Source organism: Pipistrellus kuhlii, unplaced genomic scaffold, assembly GCF_014108245.1.
Source record: "Pipistrellus kuhlii isolate mPipKuh1 unplaced genomic scaffold, mPipKuh1.p scaffold_m20_p_10, whole genome shotgun sequence".
NCBI lineage: Eukaryota > Metazoa > Chordata > Mammalia > Chiroptera > Vespertilionidae > Pipistrellus > Pipistrellus kuhlii.
The window spans coordinates 31159604-31181852 of NW_023425405.1; the positions used below are offsets into that span (position 1 = coordinate 31159604).

Below are 22249 nucleotides of genomic sequence, written 5' to 3' on the forward strand. Positions count from 1 at the left end.
TTAGCTGATATAAGCTCCTCATCATCCCAACTAAACTATAAGGAACTTTGATGGACAGAATGGAAAACAAATAAGGAGTGATCATTTATATGCTATCAGAAGCTTCATGTATTTATATTTAATTTTCAAACTGCAATTCAATATACATTAGGTCATGGAACTTGTCAAAATATAAGCTCACCGCCCTTTTGTTGGTAAATGCTCTGCAATTCCACTTGGTTCCAGAGATGACCTACGTATATGAAATAAATCAGTCTAATCTAAAATCACCATTTCCTGTTGATTCCATTTCATTTATTTCTCTTGATATGAGCCTCTCTTCTCTATTTCCCTTGCAACTTGGTTTAGGCCTTTAATTATATTACAGGTGTACTATTCCAACAACCACTTTTCTGTTCACAATGCCAGCATTTCAACATTCCAGCCTACTTATTCATTTCTGCTAGTCCTACTTGTCCATATAACAAGGCTGGCCATGTGACTCCACTGCCAATAAACTTCTGTGTGCATCCTGTTAATCAATAATTTCAAGTCCAGCCCTAGCTGGTTTGGCTCAGTGGATAGAGCATTTGCCTAGGGACTGAAACGTCTCAGGTTCGATTCCAGTCAAGGGCACATGCCCAGGTTGCGGGCTCAATCCCCAGTGGGAGGCATGCAGGAGGCAGTCTATCAATGATTCTTTCTCATTGTTGATATTTTAATCTCTCCCTCCCTCTCCCTTCCTCTCTGAAATCAATAAAAATATATTAAAATTTTTTTTTCAAGTTTAAACCCTTTAACTTGGCACACATGCTTCTGAAGCACACCCTTGTTAGCTTGCAGTCAGTATTCTCTGAAGTTACATTGCACTCCTAAAAATGCTCAGTACCTGTTGGCCTTCTTTTACTTAGCTATTAAAATGTCACTTTCTCTTCTAAAACTCTGGACTCCCTCAGGTAAAAGTAGCTGATTTATTGAAGTGTTTTCTCACAATATGTTGCTCATATTTCACATGGAGATTAAATTTTAAATTATATACCCATAATCTTACAACATTCTGAACTCCTTGTAGACTAAGATAATTGCATTTATATTTGTATCTATAACACTAGACACAGTAGCATATGGAGGTGAATGTTCTCACTAAACATTTGTTAAATGAATGAATGTATGAATAAATGAATCCAGAAAGGTCTGGGTACCACTGCCATATAAAAAACATGCTGGTAAAAAGCTTACTGGATGTAGAAAACAATTCTAAACAATCATGAAACGTCAGCTAATTATTATTTTAAGGTTGTCATGAGACCACTTTAACTTACAGTCCAGTATTTTTCTCTCAATATTTTAAGTGATATAATTTTCATCAGAATGATTGCTCATTAGAAAAATATTTTCAGTTTTGCATAACTTTAGCCATTGTACAAATTTGTAGACATACAACTATAAATTAGGTATTTGCTTTAATTTTCATATAAATTTGCAGGTGGGTCCAGACATGCGGATCTTGGTGTTAAATGTTTATTCCAGTTCTATCTAACTACCAGCATCTATTTTTATGTACTCAGATATATGAAATGAGGCCATAAACCATCCCCCCCCACCCCCCTGGAAAAAAAATGTTCTCTAGAAAAGAATAGTGTTAAAATCCACTGAAATCTATATTGGTCTTCATTATTGGTCTTAATATGTGATTAATACAAGAAGAGCTAATGAAATTTTTTTATTAAATTAATAAAATCTTGTATGAAGCAAAATATTGAATACTACATCTAGATGAATGAGATTACTTTTATAATTTGTGATGTCATATCAGAACTATATTCAATATAGCATAGTAATAAGCACTGTGTTGAGTTTTATGTAATTTTTCATAAGTAAAATATGATTTAATTAAGTAGTAAGGTCCTTGCCAAAGGTAATTATAATTGTTAAAATGTTCTACATGCTAATGTAAAAGGCACATAGCAATATTTATGCCAAAAAGAATAATTTAATGGGAGGGGCATACTTAAATATTAAAACAATTTATTTCTGTTTATTTTTATGTATAAAAGCATGTATCTCATTTTACAGATTTTCTTCTAATATCCATACCTCATTAGCATATGTATGATTAAAAACTGCATTTTGATATGAGATTAAATTTTTGAATCCAATACTTTGTAAAATAAAAATCTAGTCAAGTTTTGTAAAATTATATGAAATGATCATAAATTGAACTAACAGTCACAAAGAAATAAAGATATGCTCAATGGGTCATGGGAGAAAATACATTTTGAATATCTTACTTGCGTATTAATTACGGAAAGATTTTAAACTATAGTTTCTTTGAAACTGTTATATTGGTAAAATGTTGTATCTTTAGCTCTTATATGCTATATCATAATTTCCCACTATCTACACTAATAAAAGAGAAACATGCAAATTGACCGTACCTTTGTTACACCCAGAAGCCACACCCACCAGCCAATCAGGAGCAAGTATGCAAATTAACCCAACCAAGATGGCACCGGCCACAGAGCTGGAGCATGCAGGAGGCTTGGGTTTCCCCTGGCGATGGAGAAAGCCAAGCTTCCTGGTCCTGGCTGGCCCTGGCCTATGCTAAAGGCTACAAAGTTTCAATTATAGGAGATAAATAAATCCCAAATACTTCCAACTGGCCCTGGCTTCCAGTTGAGTCACCAGGAGGCATAGCCGGCCTGCAAACCACCACAGGTCCCTCGACAGGTCGCCCCATGCCCCAAGTGAACCCCTACCCTGATCCAGAACACTCTTCAGGGCAAATCAGCTGGCCCCCACCCATACAGCAGGCCTCTATCCTACCTAATAAAAGAGTAATGTGCAAATTGACTGTCACTCCAACACAGAAAATGGCTGCCCCCATGTGGACACAAGATGTCCACCACAAGATGGCCAGCAGGGGAGGCAGTTGGGAGGGACCAGGCTTGTAAGGGAGGGCAGTTGGGGACAATCAAGCCTGAAGGGGAGTTGGGGGTGACCAGGCTGGCAGAGGAGGGAAGTTGGGGGCAACCGAGCCTGTAGGGAAGAGCAGTTGGGGGTACCAGGCCTGCAAGGGACGACAGTTAGGAGTGACCAGGCCAGCAGAGGAGGGAAGTTGGGGGCAAGTGGGCCTGTTGAAAAGAGCAGCTGGGGGGACCCAGGCCTGCAGGAGAGGGCAGTTTGGGGGAACCAGACTGTAGGGGAGGGCAGTTAGAGGTGACCAGGCCTGCAGAAGAGGACAGTTAGGGGCAAACAGGCTGGCAGGGGAGTGGTTAGGGGGTGATCAGGCAGGCAGGCAGAAGCAGTTAGAGGCAATCAGGAAGCAGGCAGGTGAGCAGTTGGGAGCCGGCAGTCCTGGATTGTGAGAGGGATGTCCGATGGGATGTCTGGCTGCCCATTTAGGCCCGATCCTAAATGGACAGTAGGGCATATCTTGATGGGTCCCAGATTGGAGAGGGTGCAGGCTAGGCTGAGGGACACCCCCCCGCCCCCGTGCATGAATGTCATGCACTGAGCCTCTAGTTGTTCATATAAAAGAGGACCCTATATTAATGAAATAATGAAGGGTTATTCCCCTAATACTAAGTTTTATCATTTTAATATGCTATATACTTATGTCAATTTTTTAATACATAACCATCTAGAAAAATCAAACATTTTTACTTAGTTTCTTTTTTTCCCATGAAAAGCCAATACATTTTTCTCTTTATGAATGGCTGGTCTAAGATGAAGTCATCCACGAACAAGCTAAGAATAATAAGCACTAAAATCATATTTTAAAATCTGAACAACTAATATATAGAAAAGTCAAAGATATACTTGAATCTGTCAGATCAATACATTCCTGTAATTCCCTCAGGGACAATCATACAATTTGACACCGACATTTAAGCTTTGAAAATTATGTGGCCATCTATTACCGCATGGATGATTCGTGTCCTCAAACCTTTTCTAACATTTATAACACAAGACAGGGCTACCTCATTTAAAAATTCCTTTCTGTTATTTATAATTGCCCAAATGGCTTGTTCTTTTCTTTTTCAGAATGAAGAACAAATTTTGGTATTTTGAGTTTGGAACCTCTGAAACTTTCTCAGCAACCTGCAAGAAGCTACATGAATCTGTAGAAATAGAAGTAAGAAAAATTAATTCTCTTATAATACTATGAAATGACTTGAGTTTGGTTATTAGTATGTTTTTGATAGTCCATGGAAGGAGCTAAGTTTTGAGCAATCCATATAGCTTTCTTTATCCATGATTCTTTATCCACAATTTTACTTCTGTCAGTCATTGGGAATCTAGTGCTATCTCAAATATTAGTATAAAGTTAAGTTTGAGTATGAGTTATTTTCATACACTATAAAAGTAAAGTTGGAACACAATTTTAGAAACCAATGGAGAAGTTACTGGGCATAGTGTGGGTAAAAAAAAAAAAAAAGTAAGGAGAAAGAAGGTACTGGAACAGAAAAGTTGAAAGATACATTAAAAAAATAAAACACTTATTATTTTCAGGTCTCAGTATCTTATAACCTTTAAAACATAGTTCATGAAAATTGTACTTTCATGAATGCAGGTTAAAAAGTATACTTTTCCATTCCATTCATTAACTAGATTTTCTCAGTTCCTGGGGTTACCATTTTCCCATTACATTTATAGCAAGTGGAAAAGCCAAGACAGAGAGCAAAGAAGCAAGAAAAGATATATTTGAAAAAGATTTGTAGCAAATAGGTCTACGAAAATATATAGACACTAGAAGTAAAAGTTTTGGAGATGGGTTACAATAGAAATTGACTTAGTTTTATTGAGAGATTTTAGGGATTAAAGAAAAAGGAATAGCTAACTTTTGATAAGTGTTGAAGACAAACCATAGGATCAGAACTATGAATCAAGAACATTTAATGATTAGCTGATATGACTTGAGAAATATGAATTAAAAAATAAATGCATAACTTGTCTTCTGAGACCTAAATCATTAGTGGCATATAGTCAGATAATAAGTTTGGTAAACAAACATAGTTATGGACTACGTAGAATCATAATGGCCAGTGTGGTTCCTTATTATCCTACCTTTCTAATTTACTATTATTTATATATTTATAATGTTATATATTTATACTATTGTATATGTGCGTATGCACATATATTTATTAAAAATGACTAAATCTCCCTTCCCCTCCTGAAATGTTATTTTTTAAAACCCATTATTTTGTGGATATTTGAACATCTATTGCCCTCAGAATGTTCAAATAAAATCTGAGGAAGAAGGCAAAAATGGAAAACAATTATAAATATGGCTTCTGGTTGAATGTAGGGTACATGCTCTGTCTTTCCTTGCCTTAACTTACTACTGAACAAAGATTGGGGGGGAAAAAAACAAAACGATCTAGGAGAGCTACTCCTTGTTATGAGTAGGAAAACTCAAGTTGTGAGTCTTCCCAACTTAATTTATATGTTCAATACAAACCCAATCAACACCCCAGCATTATTTTGTAATATTGACAACTGATTCTAAAGTTTATATGGAGAGTTAAAGACCCAGAACAAATCGAAAAAGAATAGATCTGTAGACTGACACTATCTAACTTTAGGACTTTGTATAAAGCTACAGCACTCAAAACAGCGTGATATTGGTGAAGGAATAGACCAATAAATCAAGGGCACAGGCTAGAGATCCCAGAAACAAACCTCCTTAAATATTGATTTTTATTTATTTTTTATTGATTAAGGTATTACATATGAGTCCTTATTGCCCCATTGCCCCCACATACTCCCACTCATGCCCTCAAACCCTCCCCCCCCCCCGTTGTCTGTGTCCATTGATTAGGCTTATATGAATGCATACAAGTCCTTTGGTTGCTCTCTCCCCCTAACTCCCACCCTCCCCTACATTCCCTCTGAGGTTTGAGCATCTGATCGATATTTCTCTGTCTCTGGTTTTGTTCTTCAGTTTATGTTATTCATCATATTCCATAAATGAGTGAGATCATGTGATATTTATATTTCTCTCTTTCTTACAAAACTAAATATACTCTTACCATACAGTCCATCAATTATACTTTATTAGAGTTGAAAACCATGTCCATGCAAAAATCTGAACATGGATATTTATAATAGCTTAATTAATAATTACCAAAACTTGGAAGCAAACAAGGGGTTCTTCAGTAGTTGAACGGATTGATATATTCACACAATTATGTATTTATGTGTCACAAAATAAAAAATGTTCAAGGAAAAGGTTACATCATATAACAAAAGATATTTAATGAAAATCGTGGAAAACATTGACATCTTATAGAATAACTATTTAGAATGTTCTCCAAAACAATATGTGCAATAGAACTAAATTATTTATCTTAGGCTGTGTTCTTTACATGCCTTCCACCTCTGACTTATCATCTCTGCACTTTACCGGCTTGTTCTGGAAACCTCTATAGTAACATTTATAAATCAGAACCAGAGCCATGCACTTTCCATTCTATTGTTGCAAATCTTAAAATACTGTTATAATTTTATGTATTCATCTTAATTCTAAAATTTGGTGTGTGTGTGTGTGTGTGTGTGTGTTTAAGGATGATGATATAAAATCTGCTTCTCTACTTTTTAATGAATCCAGTTTATCATATTAGTATAATATTCCTTTCTACCCTCAAGGTTACTTCATAATTAAATATAACAAAAACAGCAATTTGGAAATTCGATTCTGTTTCCTGTTGCTTCCTATTTGGCCTAAAATTACACCAACTATGGTTTGAAAATATATACCAGAAAATAAAACCACTCCAGTACAAAAGTGCCTCATATAATGAATATATATATATATATATATATATATATATATATATATATATATATATATATATATATATATATATATATATATATTATAAGCAGCCTCTTCAAAACACATTTACTGCATGACCCTTCATTTCCCATTTCTCTTTTATACAGGAAGTTTTTTCCAAAATAGTTGAATATCTAGAATAATATGAATATTATGAGATACAAGTTTATAACGATACTAGAGGCCCAGTGCATGAAATTCATGCATGGTAGGGTGGGGGTCCCACTGCCCGACCTGCATCCTCTCACAATCCGGAACCCCTGTGGGATCGGGCCTAAACCGGCAGTTGGACATCTCTCTGTCAATCTGGGAAGCTGTCTTCTAACTATCCGCCTGCCTGCGTGCCTGCCTGATCACCCCTAACCACTTGCCTGCCTGCCTGATCATCCCTAACTGCCTCTGCCTTGGCCCCTGCCACCACAGCTTTGTCCAGAAGGATGTCCAGAAGGTTGTTTGGCTGTCCGGTCTAATTAGCATAGTAGGCTTTTATTATTATAGACAGATAAATTTTACCTATTATTAATTAAACCCCATGCTTGGTGCTAAACAATGCAAACACATTACAGATAGTTTTCTGCTTACATTGGACTCCACATATGCAATTTTGTGGTTATATCACCATCTCCCATTTATTTATTTAAAAAAAAGATTTGTCATTTCTACATATGTACATATGTGCTTTATGTCTTTTATTATTTACTGAATTTACCACAAGTAAAGGTCAAGAATTGTTATCTTTCTTTTAATTTTTTTTTACTATTTCATGTCATTGCTTTGTATGTGCTCTATGTGAGTGACATAAGTGCTTATGTAAGTGGGTTCCAACTTAACGGTGAAAATCAGGTTATATTACGCCATAAGAATAGATCTCTGTCATAATCTGAGGACCTACTTATTTGACTTAGTCTGCCTCAAAATCCTATAAATTAAAGAGATTTTACTTTTCCTTTGCAAAATTGGACAGATGAACATTTTCTTTAATAATTTATGAGAAATAAGAATTATATTGCTGCCAAAAGTTTTAAATCTAAGAAACAAATTGTAGATTTAACACATATATGTGTATATGTATATAAACTGATAACGTATAATGTATATAGTGAGAGAGATATTAACAAAGCTGAAATTTTCAATTTTTAGGATATCAGTTATCCTCTAACTTTGTTACAAAAGATAAATGAAAAATTAAAAGTTTTAAAATTTCAATATAATATATTAAAAGAAAAGTTTGTATTAAATGATTTGGGAAAGGCACCTAAGGGTCTTATGTTTTATTAAGCAAAATATGAATAATTTTTATCTGACCTCAACATAAAATTATACTCACTATGAAAAATTTTATTTATAGTTTATCATTAATTTTATCTTATCAAATTTATTATCCACATTTACAGCTCTCCAGTGTTCCTCTCATGTTTTGAATTTTCCTATCAAATTAACTGATTCTAAAACACTAAATTCACATATAAAAGCTTTCCCTTAACATCTTTGTATAGTATGGTGCAGGGCAGATTAGTAAACCAGGATTCAAATGCATTGGGAAAAAAATAATTTTTAAACCATCTTCTTTTCTTTTAGGTAAATTTCTGTGGAATAAGATCTTCCCTTTAAAACCGAAAAGAGTAGACAGTGGCATCCCAGCTTTGCACTTTGCAAATAGCTCCCATAGTACCATATACTAATGACCTTTTTTCTACATAATAAAAATACTCTGGATTTATTGACTAACCGAGGCTGTTAGCTTTTAAGCTTTTACATTCTTTTCCTCTGTAGCTACTTTTTAAAAAATCATAAATCTTCGAAACAGATGAAAATATTATCTGACACGGTATTATAACTTGTTTATATTTCATAGCTCTCACCTCAGCTTTTTATTCCCATGCACTCTGCTGGTGCACACCAGACAATTCCTGGTCTCCATCAGAACGAGCACTGAAAGTTTCCTGACTAACAAACATAATGCTAAAGCAAATAGAGGAAGGTAGTCTGGGGTCAAGAACTAGTGGAAACAAATCATTAATAAATAGCGATTTATGTAAGTACACTATCCGCCCCTCATAGGAACCTCAGTGTTCTTCATAATCCTTTATTGGGACTCGATGATTTTTTTTAAAACTTTGTTAAAGAGCTACTTACTCTGTTTCTTTAAAACTACATGCAACCAGACACTGAATACTGAAAACATGAATAATATACACACTGATATTTTTTCCATTGTCACATGTAGCTTCCCCAGTTCGTTATTTTAAGCCAATTTGCCAATGTGCTTTCCTTGTAGGCATAAGAACAAAGGAAGACTTCTTCACTAATTCTGAAAGTAACTTGTCACAGTGGGGTTCGAAGGCCTAGTCCCTTAATTGTCTTAGTGTCCTACCTGCTGTGTTCAATATTGAGTGAAAATGGAAGCCAGGCCCCCAACTTCAGTTTATTTCTCCATTCGTCTGTTATTTAAGTGATTTTAGCCGGTTTGGGGGGAAACCAGACCTTTATAAATTAACAGCAGGGAAATACCAAAGGTGTCAGATTGCATATTTATCATCTTTTTCGTGTAATACTTAAATATGTATTAAGAAGTGACTGACATAAATTAGGCAGATTTCAGAAGCCACAGGCCATGGCTTGTAGGGGACCCCCTTCTGCTTGACATTTCATCCTTGTCAAAGATCAAATTATTTTAATTTAGGCTGCAAATTATAAGGAATGAAGACTTCTTTGTGGGAATTCCCTGTGGTAATCTGACTTTTGTTGTTACTGCTGCTTGTCAGTGTGCAAAAGATATAATATGCATGCAAATAAGGTTAAAAAATATGTACTATCTAATTATCCAGCCAGTACATTCCACTTGAAGACAGTGGGAGGCCTGACACACAGTATGTGTTTGATTCATTGAGGCCTGCAGGGTATTTACACAAGATTACTTTTAATTATGAAATTAATATCTGTTTATCTAGAATATATAGCAGTAAGTGAATATACACATGAGTAGAATGCTTTAGTAAAAAGAAATCATCTTAATTTAATACATGAAAAGGGAGGAAAAAAAATCACTTGTTTTTGGGGTGGGGGTAAGGAGTGTGGGGGGGCGGGGGGAAGAGACATCATCCAGACCTTGGTTTCACCCTCATTGAAGCCATTTGAATGAAAACTTGGCACCTTCTCTGAATTTGCTTCTAGCCCTGCCAAGTAGGCTCAAGTTGGGGTGCTTTATTTAACGGTGTTTACATTTTAGTGACTAAGATGCAGTATGAGGTTCAGTGGGATGAGGCAGAAGTGGAAAAGGATAAAGATTTTCTATTTGTTCCTTTTTTGTTTTTATCGTGTTGATGCAGCATTAGCTCCTCTAGGTTCAGAAATTGTGATAGCCATGAGAAAGAAAATGATGATTGCTCTCAATGTCTTTTTCCTGGACTGTGATATGATACATAAAACAATCGCACTGCAGATACCCTTCAGGTTCTGAAATACATATTCCCAATGAAGTTTTTTTGTAAACTAAACTTATGTATTTACATCTCTCTTCTCAGATTGACTTACAATCGAACATGGGAGAACAGTGGTTGGGTTTTATTTGGAATTACTACCATTTTAGAAAACTCAAAAGAAATGAGTGGACTCCAAAAATACAGTATAGCCTGTCACTCTCTGCACATGTCCATTGGTGGAAATGAAGAGAGAATTAAAAATATTTTAAAACTTACCACTGTGTCTGTTAGCAAGTTTTATGTTTTCCAGACAAACAGAAAAAAACCTGCCTAATTAATGGTTTTTATTTTTTAATTCATTGTTACAGCAGCTATAAAGTGGTGATGAGTTGGCGATTACATTTACTGCTACTTTTGGCATTTCCCTCACTCAGCCTGCCTCGTCCTCCATATTCATTTAGACAACTATGTGTTTCATTGCTTTTAACTCTGTGTTTAGAACTTAATCTAGAAAAGAAAAGCAAGAATTCATCATTGGCCATTATAATGTAATTCAGAGCTCTTGCAAATTCTGTTTTGAACTTTTCTTTTTTTCAAAGAAAAAAGTATCTTCTTATTTACTTTCTCTTAATAGTGAATTGAAATGTGTTCTAAATAGGAGGCAATCATTAGAATGTCCACCTAAAATTTGACCAAATTTCCCAGAGTCAAGCTTTTTGTAACACATTGGAAATTGATAACTCTTTATACATGCAGATGTTAATGCATCTCTTTCCCAAAGGTTTTCTGTAAACAAAAAGACACTGATGATTCAATTTGATCATTTTTAAAGAGTCTGTATGTATAACAGGTTAATGTTATTGTCTGTTTTATATTTTATATGGACATTTAGGGTAAATATTGAAGTGTTCCTGAAAAGCTTATTTAAAAATGTCAGGATTATGGATTTTAAAGTTCTTATTAAAAGATAAAGAAACACAGAAGGAGAAATCAAGGAAAGAAAGACAAACTATCTTTCTGTTCTTTTCTTTTTACTGATCAGTGTGATGGAGTTCAGATAGACTTAATAAACATCTCTCTGGAAGGAATTGCTATCTTGAATATACCAAGCATGCATGGAGGATCCAATCTCTGGGGAGAGTCTAAGAAAAGGCGAAGCCATCGCCGGATAGAGAAGAAAGGGTCTGACAAGAGGACCACACTCACAGATGCCAAAGAGTTGAAGTTTGCAAGTCAAGGTAAATTTTCTCACGCTATTTGTTAAATTTATTGTAATCTGCTTTCAGAAGCTACCACAAAATGGAAGAATATGCCATTCCACTATCCTCTTCATATTTATAAGTTGTATTTTTAAAATCAGATATACATGTGTGATTAAATTATATCAAAATAGATTCTACAATCATGTGTATACTGGCTGCATTTTTTTTTTACTACTTTATTCTCTTGGGTATATAATGTCCTACAGACAATCAATACATCTGGATATTTAGAGTATAATAATATAGTGTATATTGTACATTAAGTCTGGAATGTGATGGTCTTGCTCAGGGTGTTCCAGTTGCTCTAACAGGGTTAGTTAAAACTTTCCTAAGGTTGTGCTGCAAGAATTTTTATTCGTGGCTCTGCTCAATCAGGCTGTGAAGTATCTTATATTAAGCTGTTGTTCTAAGTACCATATATATTGTAATTGCATGTTTAAATATTCTGCAATAAACTTCAATTACCTGCTGCTATATTTCAGAAATTTAATAACAACAATTAGGAAACCTCGGAAACAGGGGCAAAGGATGAACAAAATAGGATAGAATAGTTGTGGATCAGAATTTTCAATGACATTGTAATATATATTATATCACATTGGGACTTGACAGCCAACTCCTATTGATAGGTTTTATAAACAAAGATAAATTGATAGCATTCTAATAATTTATCACATTCAAATAATTTATGTATTATCCATACTATTTCTTTGCCTTTTAGAATCTGCCTAATTCTATTAGTGACATTCAGATGTCTAAGAAAACATATTGGCTCAGCCCAGTGCAAAGACAAAACGTGAAGTTGTTATAGGCTTATTATGAACCAAATAAAATAACATGTATATTTTTTAATAAATAAAATAAATGTGAGGAGGATTGTTACGCTTGATGGAGACAGGACGTGGCTTTATATTTTAATGTCTTCAGGTGTCTGATGCAGGTTTCAGTAGCAGACAGTGACTTCTGTTATGTGGAATTTGTTGACATGAGAGTGACAAAGATTGATGGAGAAAGCATTAGGTATTCCTCTTGAAAGAAATGCTTGTTACAAGCTGAGGTTTTGGTCCCCCTTAGAATTTTAGGTAATCCTAACCTAAAGAAGTCCATCTTGACAAGTAGTGCAATTTGTTTATTTATTTTGACTTCAAAATACATTTAACTTTCAATATTATTTTGTATTGGTTGCAGGTGTATAGCCTAGTAGTTAAGACAATCATATATTTTAAACAGTATTCTCCCCTATATTTTCACTACCCCCTGGCATCATATGCATTTAATGTTGTATTTTATCTCCCCATGACTACGAATTTGTACTTCTTAATCCCTTCACCTCTTTCACCCAGTCCCCCAACCCCTTCTCCTCTGACAACCACAAGTCTGCTTTTTGCATCTATAATCTGTTTGAATTTTGTTTATTCATTCATTGTTTTCTTTTGATTCCACATGTAAGTAAAATCATATGATATTTATCTTTTTTTCAAAAGTAATCTATATAATAAAAGCCTAAGTGACCATTACAGCAGAACGACCTGTAGCTATGATGCACCCTGACCACCAGGGGGCAGGCGCTCAATGCAGGAGCTGCCCCCTGGTGGTCAGTGCGCTCCCACATGCTCAGCCAGAAGCTGGGCTCACAGCTGGTTAGTGCGACAGTAGTGGTGGGAGCCTCTCCCGCCTCCAAGGCAGTGCTAAGAAGCATAGAGCTGAGTAGTGAGGAGCAGTGATCAGGTGGGCCAGAGTAAGGAGTGAGAGCTCCCGGACTACGAGAGGGTGCAGGCCAGGCTGAGGAACACCCTCCCTCCTCCCTCCACCTCACTACATGAATTTCATGCAACGGGCCTCTAGTTTAATATAATTAATTTTATACCAAATTAATTAAAGTGCTTTATACTCAAAATGAAAACAACTATATGAAAACATGGGGAAATTTTAAAAGAGAAATACATAGACAAAATGAGCAGTTTGGGGATCTATGAATTTAAAGCTGAAGGGAATTATATATAACTAGAGGCCTGGTTCACAAAATTCATGCACTTGGGGGCGAATGTCCCTCAGTGTGGATTACTAGAGGACACAGGCCAAGCCAAGGGACCCTACAGGTGGACGATCAGGGCTGGGTAGGGATGTGGGAGGTTGGCCAGTGTGGAAAGGACCATGGGAGGACTCCGGGGCATGTCCAGCCCATCTTGCTCAGTCCCAATAGGCCAGACCCCAGTAGCAAGCTAACCTACCAGTCAAGGGTCTGCCCCCTGGTGGTCAGTGTACATCATAGCAAGCGGTTGAGCAGCTTTAGCATATCATTAACATATTATGCTTTGATTGGTTAAATGGACGACTGGACACTTAGCATATAAGGCTTTTATGATATCCTGTATAATAATAGAGGACTATGCAAATTAGCCCGGGAGCCATAACACCACAACCAAAGAGCAGGGACGACCTGAGGCTGCACGGTGCCTGGCTGGGGCAAGGGACCACATGCCACGCCCCCCACCTGGCATGGCTTGACAGGGGAACTCAGGCTGTTCCTCTCACCCTAGCTCCAGGCTGAGAGACCTCATACCCCGCCGCCCCCATCCCAACGCTGGACCAGAGGACCTCAGGCCACACCACTTGCCTGGTGGATCTTGACGGGGACCTCAGGCTGCACTCCCTGCTTGACAGGGACTAAATGCCATGCCTCCTGCCCCAGTGCCAGGCTGGGGTATATCAGGCTGTGACCCCCCACCTGGCGGGGCCCCCACTCCTGTGCCAGGCCAGGGGACCTCAGACTGCACCCCCCACTCAATGTTAATTACCTTTTCCTTTTAATCAAATTTCCCAAGATGTTTTATTTTGATATATGTTGCAACAGCACAGTGGAAAATATCTCCCATTTTTCAAGTATCTTCAAGCTTTGAAGTTTTAATTTCAAATTTATCTTGTTAATTATTAAATGTTATACTTTATAGTATATTTCTCAATGGTGTGTTATTCAGTCATTTCATTTTGTTTTCAATTTCGCAAAAACAACAATGATATTGGGGGTCATTGAGCATTTTAAATCTAAATATATTTTCAAATATACACAAAATGATTGCAAATATAGAGTTTACAGTGAAATGTGGAAAATATAATTCCATTCCAACATATTTCTTTAACCCAGATTCAAATTAGTATTTTAATATATTAGTAAGAAAGTGAAAAATTGAATAGTGTAACTTCTTTATCAGGAGCATTTTCTCAAAATATTAACTAACAATTTTTCTGATATGCTTCCATGAAACACTAAAGTTTAAGAAATGTTTACTATATTGTAATGGATTACTATTTCCATAAATCTTAGAAAGCTTTTGCTGACGTGGGTAGGTGGAGTTGGAGTATCATGCATAACTAGATTTTTTTGTAATAAAGGTAAATTATTTTATTTAGTAGAAGGATACCTATTTTTAAAAAAAGTTTACAAGATTTCTTTTTAATTAAGAAACATGTCATACATAACCAGTGATCCCAGTTCTATAAATATATACTAAGAAGCCCAAAACAACAATCAGAAAGAATATATGTACCCGTATGTTTATAGCACCACTATTTACAATAGCTAAGAACTGAAAACAGCTCATATGCCCACTGGTAGATGAGTGGATTAAAAAGCTGTGGTACATTTACACTATGGAATACTATCCTATATAATAAAAGTCTAATATGCTAAGTGTTTGGTTGTCCAGTCAACCATTCAATTAATCAAAATGTAATATGCTAATGATATCCTAAGGCTGCTCAACTGCTTGCTATGATATGCACTGACCACCAGGGAGCAGACAGTCAACCTGTCAACCAGTTGATATGGTGTGTACTGATCACCAGGGGGCAGACGCTCCAAGAAGTAGGTACGATAGCTTGCTACTGGGGTCCAGCCAATCAAGACTGAGCGAGACAGGCTGGACATGCCTTAGAACCCTTCTGCAGTCCCTCCTCAGCTGGCCAAATTCCTGTGTCCTTCCCCAGTCTTGATTGTGCACCAATGGTGTCCCTCCCCCAGGTGCATGAATTTCGTGCACCAGGTCTCTAGTGTAGCTATAAAAAACGAATTATCTGCTACCCTTTGAGACAGCATAGAGGGACCTGGAGAATATTATGCTAAGTGAAATAAACCAATCAGATTAAGAGAAGCATCACATGATCTCGTTCATATGTGGAAACTAAAGAACAAGATAAACTGATAAACAAAATAGATCCAGAGACATAGAAGGATGGAACAGACTGTCTAATATCAGAGGAAAGGTGGGGGTGGCTGGGTGGGAACAGATGAACCAATGAATTTATATGAATATGTGTAACCCATGGACACAGACAATAGTGTGGTGAAGGCCTAGGGGAGAGGGTGCAGACTAGAAGGGGTTCATGGGGTAGGGGGAAGGAAAACATTTGTAATACTTTCAAAAATAAAGATTAAATTTTAAAAAGTGTCATAGACCAAAGGTACAGGATTAAGTTTTGAGCATTAAATTCTCATATATATTATGCTGAACATGATCAGGAAGTGCTGCACAATATTTGCTTGCAATATTTGAGGATCCTCCCAGTGTAAGATTAGAGTAACTTCAGTTAAGAAATTCACTGGTTGGAAATTTTGGGGTTGATTTCATTCAAGTTGATGAAAATTATAAGTAATTCACTTAATTACATTGTTGTTCCAGAAAAAATATTCTATAACAGTTGGGTGCAATTCTGAATCAGATTCACACTCACACTCATCTAATTTGGTGAACATTCCGAAGTGGGTTTGTCTTCATTGTTTTTCTTTTTCTTTTTTCTTTTTTAATATAAATGAGTGTATAATATATAGACGGCAGGTCAAGCAAAGCTGAAAGGTAGGCTGGGTACATCTCCAGTGCCCTCAGCCTTAAGAGTCCATCGTTCCCATTTGTATTAGTTGCTGAGTTCATCTTCTCTGCCCCCCCTTCTGAATTAATTCTAAGCACCAGCAAGATGTCTAATAAATTTATGCACATTGATGTATAAATGACTGATTGCACAAAAGTAGAGATATTTGCATTTTAAAAGAAATAAAGGCCTTCAGCTAAACCATTATTTTTCAAACTGAGTTATAACTCCAATTCTTCAGAGGTGCTTTAAAATTCTTCAGCGGTTCCAATTAATTTTCGCCATATTTTGGAACAATAAAAACTATAATAAAAAGACCCTAAAGTGTGTTCTATAAAATAATTATTTTTCATATTAATGACTTTCAAACCTTTAAATTGTGTTATCAACAAGAAAACAACTTCCTCTTCTTCTCCTGCTTCTCTTCCTCCTGTTCTTCTCAATCAATTAATAGTATGTAGATTCAATATGTGTACATATACAGATGTATATTCATATGTATGTACATATACAGATGTAAATTAGTAATCAATAACAGTCACATTAACTGGAGAACCTGTCGTTCTACAATGGTCGTCTAAAATATAAATGAGGATAATTATATAAGTGGCTACATTACCATGATAGCATTTGTTAATTAAATGGAATTAAGAGGCCCACAAGCTCAGGTACTTTCATTTTACATAGTCAACAAACAGCATAACAGTCAATGGGCATGCAAACAGGTGGCAATGCTAATATTAAAATAATATTAAAAATAATATTAAAAGAAAAGTGGTCATTCCTGTTTGGAAAATTTTTGCTTATAAAGAAATTGCACTACTAAGCTCACTCCCCAAAATAATAGTCTTGTGCTAGTGTGTATATCAAGTGTATTTTATCACAGATTTGTGATATAAACATGTTCACCACTGCAAATAAAGAGCCAACAAAGAAATGGAAACACATTTCAGCTAAGTATGCAGAATGAAATAAATTGGACTAATTGAAACTTCAAGTGAACATCTGAACCAGAGAGCAAGTACCATCATATCATACACTTGTACTGAAAAAGTTAAAAAAATAAAATAAAAATTAAAAAAGGAGGAGGGGCATTAAAAAGATACCTTTTGGAAGTATTTTTTTAACTGAAAAGTGAGGATCTCTCAGGTAATATGAGCAGTTTTTAGTTATTCGAATGGCTTCAGTTCTAAAGATGGTAAGCCCAACTCTTCCACTATCCAGTGCTGAAATCAGAATGATACAAGGCAGCCAAGTGAGATGTAAAAAAATGCGTACCACTACAATTACCTATCTGTCAGTGTCAGGATATTCCCAACACTACACACCCAAAACAAAATACAGAGGTCAATGAAAAATAGGATGCCTGTGACACTGCAACTGTCTTCAAAATAACTTCATTGTCTTCACAGATTTACTGCATTTAAAGTGGCAGCAATTTAAATGTTTAAAATGCATTTTTACAAATAACATTCTGAGTTTCTCTTTTATTTACTGGCTTCTAAAAAATTGCTCCTTAAAAAAAAAAAAAAAGTTGATTGCTTTAAAAACTTGAAAACCACTGAGCAAAAGTAATTATATTTAAGCCATAGTTTCAAACATTTGCCAGACGCTAAAGGGAGGTACTTTCAGGAGCAGCTGGATTTCCTGCTTAAATCCTCATTAACTGGGTGACTCTCTGCCCCCCCTATGGATACAGCCAGCCAGGTATATTATTAAAACTAATTAATGTACTATGTCTCTATGAAACTTTCAATAATTTAATTTCCATTTACCAATGTTAATTCTCTTATTTGGACAGAGTTTCCTAAAATGTAGCATGCATTCAACTGATAGAAAATGGAGAGGGTTTAAGCAGTAACAGATGAATATTTTGAGGTTTAATAGTTTACGATTACAGGTATTTTCTCTTTATAGTAAGGGATACGTTTCTTAAAAAGTAAATTGTAATATAAAAATAATTTTTTTAATATATATATTTTATTGATTTTTTACAGAGAAGAAGGGAGAGAGAGAGAGTTAGAAACGTCGATGAGAGAGAAACATCAACCAGCTGCCTCTTGCACACCCCCTACTGGGGATGTGCCCGCAACCAATGTACATGCCCTTGACCAGAATCGAACCTGGGATCTTTCAGTCCACAGACCGACGCTCTACCACTGAGCCAAACCGGTTTCGGCATAAAAATAATTTTTTAAATAAATTTATTTAAGTAAAAACTAAAACTAAGTAGTAATACTGGAGGTACGTGGACATGAAAAAATTGAAGGTAGAACAAAAAATACTGAAGTGTGGAAAATTGCACCAGGCAAATACTTCAGCTTCCACCACTTTGTAGAGTTTGCATAGCCCCAATGTTGAATACTTAGTATAAACAATATTTTTATTCTTCATCATCTTCTGTAAAATGTGCAATGTACGAGTTTCCCAAGAATAAGCTCTTTCATGAACTTTACACTTTCTTCCCTAAGAGTCCGTATATTGTAGTATTTTCTTACTAAGACTGAAGTAACACTGTACACCCCCCCCCCCCCAGCTTATTTGCTGTCTGTGCATTGGGCTAGACAAGACTAAAACCCCGATTCCTCCTAGGATCCAGAGAGCAGAGACTGCGTATCTGATTGGCTGTCAAGAAATCTCTCTACATCAAATGACTTTATTAATTTATTTTTTAAAGCTCTGAAGAAGTAGGGGGAAAGAGGTCAGTTTAAAACAAATTGATCAGAGAGAATAAATGAATTGGTGTCTATGAATGCTTGGCAAAACTTGAATTTCTTTTACCTCTGAAGATAAATAAGGTTATTGGCTCTGACGTCTTCTTTAAAATGGGGATGATGAGTTCTGGAGGAGCAGAGATTAATGGATTGGTACTATATGGGGTATCGCCTGGATAATTGCACAAGGAGCATTTAAATAGCTAGACCCCACCACTTTCTCTACCTTGCAAAAGTTGTACTTATCTGAAATTTGATGGTAATGGGCTTTTGTCATCCATTATCAATTTCTCTACACATTTCTATGGATTATTTAGGGTAGTTTACATGGCAGCGTTTTAAGTTATCTAAATATAACTGCAACATTTTAGAACTGTAGATGATGTGTTTGGCATTCAAACACCGGCAAGCAGGATAATTTCCAAGCGTTTAAAGTCAGTGATTAAATCAATTAAGTTTAGAAACAAGAAAAGGAGTTCATGCTGCATTATTTTGGTTGGATATTAAAATTGTTTAAAAAAAGATCGTGACATTTGAGATGCATTTCACAAAAATATATGGACATGCTAATACCATGGTAATTGGTTGAAAAGAGGTAGATCCGAACCTTTGCTAGCTAGTAGCCTTTAGGGAGATGTCTCAAAATGAGTTCCTAATTGTACGTTTTTAAGCAACCTCCCTTGAAGTTCTTCAACAGTAGGTAATACATACAATAGCACAAACTTAATAAAAGCTATTAAAATATAAAAATGTTGTCCCCAATTAAAGATTGCATCATTAACTCAAATGTCTTAATGTTGTGACTTTTTTAAAATAAAAGTCATACTTCTAAAGTTTATAAACAGTAATAAAACAAAATTAGAGAATATACGACATATTTCCTCTATATTTCAAAATATAAGACCGTGTACTCTTATCTTTGGCCAAGCTATCCTGTAAAAGCATTTATATTATGAAGAAGTATTTATGAAATGTATTTGTCATGACACTACAAAAACTTCATAGAAACTGCTAGCCTCCTAGAAATTCGGAAAGGAGAAACCATAAATTGAATAAATTAATATTTTAGGAACAATTAAAACACTAGATGGTCTTTGGGATATCTTTGGGATATTTTTATATCTCTTCTGGAGCTATGTAAAATACCTTTTTTTCTAGCTAGCATTATTTCTCCTTTTTTACATGTTCAGCAGTAAAATTTTCAAAATCTGATATGCAGTAAAATTCCCAAAACAAATCTGACATGAAGAATAATGGTAGAAAACTTACAGTAAAATTGGTAAGGCCACAAAATTATTTTGGATGTAATATAACATATAAGTATTTGTTTAAATAAGAAAATAGTATTCTCTAATATCATAAATGAGATTGTTGCTATTAAGGACACACACACACACATATACATAAACATATGTTCACATACATACATATACATAAACATATATACACATGCATACATATATACACAATATATACATATATACATACATATATGTGTATATATACATATATATGTGTATGTATATATATATATATATATATATATATATATATATATATATATATATATATATATATATATATATAGTTCTCACCCAAGGATATTTTTCCATATGATTTTTAGAGTGAGAGAGAATAGAAGTGAGGGAGGAGGGGGAGAGAGAAACATTGATGGGACAAAGACACATCAATTAATTGACTCCCACATGCACCTTGCCCAGTTCCTGGGATTGAGCCTGCAACCTAGGAACATGCTCTTGACCAGTAATTGAACCTGTGGCTCTTCAGTCTGTGGGCTGATGCTCTAACCACTGAGAAAAAACACTGAGAGCTAAGGGCTTATTCTTGAAAACAAATTAAAATTAGGAAAACAGGGAACATTTGAAGAAGAACAGGTAGGAATGGCAGAACAAGGAGCAACTTGCTTTCACCTTGTGAATGTGGAAAAGATTGAGAAAAATGAGCTTTTAGTAGCAGTCACAGATTTTTAAAAAATACATGATTTGGCAATCAATTTAATAGATGCAAGGGAAGAAGAAATTTGTTTACTTGAGGTTTTAAAGTAAGGCTCAGCTATTACCTTTCTGACATCTCAGGCAAATACCCTCTTATTTTCACAAGGCTGTTTTGAGAACTTCTATATTTCTACTATTGATTTTAATTGTAACATGAGAGAAGGATGAAGAATATAAATGCTTTAACAAGTCATTTTCTCTATAATGTTGATGCCCACTATCAGTAATAAAATAACCATCTTATTTGTTTCTGTGACATAGTATCCAATACTGAGTCTGTTGAAAATAATGTCAGGTCATCTACCCAGACCAAGGCTGCATTATAATTTTAAGTAAATTTAACTAATGCAGTGGTGAAAATATAAAATGCATTTTTAAGTTAAATAAATATTGGCTGATTATACAAGCTTCAACTCATTAAATAATACCCATAAAGCATGCTATCAAATAGATGTCACATAAAGTTTCTAAATATGAGACTATGTGCAGACGTTTCCTAAATATAAAATCTCTATCATAATCTTGTCATTTGAGGGTAATGTTTTGAAGCTTGTGTAAGAGATGTGTTCCGGGGAACTTAAAATAATTTGTTCTATTGAAACCAAAGTGTGGTGGGATTGAGTTCGAGTTCATTGTCTCGAAAAACGAAAGAATGGATCTGTAGACAAAAATGATTAGCAGGAGCAAAGTTTATTGATAATAAAAGGTGCAGCTGTGGTTTCAGCAGCAGGCTGGTGTCCATGTTACAGCTGGGTATATAGCATCCAAGCTAATTCAAGCCTGTTAGTCCTTGTGTGGAGGCCCACATGGCTCTAAGCCATGTGAGCTCAAGGATGTGTTCTCCAGACACAGGAACATCAGGAACCCTTTGCGCACTAGAGAGAGAAGAGAATAAGGAGAGGGAGCACGCTCTTTTTGTCCAGGGGAAGATGAGGTAGATCAGACTTGCTAGCTCATGATTGGTCCTTTCAAAGAATTTTGCCTCAGCCACCTTCTTCGGATTAGTTTATATGCCTCCTTGCCTTGTAATTGGTTATTTGCAAGTTTCCTGTCTTAGCAACATCTATCGATATATATTTTGTGGATTGCCTTAGGAGCTTCTGCCTACCTGGGCTGCCAGGTTCTACTTCCTCTTCTCATGGTCCCG

General features: G+C 35.5%; 1 protein-coding gene across 2 annotated transcripts in view; it reads left to right on the top strand.

Annotated features, from left to right (window-relative positions):
- DGKB (diacylglycerol kinase beta) overlaps positions 1-22249 on the top strand; it is a 431951-nt gene that overhangs the window by 298543 nt on the left and 111159 nt on the right. For both annotated transcript variants that reach the window (XM_036429287.2, XM_045578212.1), the window contains 2 exons: positions 4027-4117; positions 11288-11483. In XM_036429287.2, coding sequence (XP_036285180.1) covers positions 4027-4117; positions 11288-11483 — 287 coding nt within the window. The remainder of the gene's footprint in view (positions 1-4026; positions 4118-11287; positions 11484-22249) is intronic.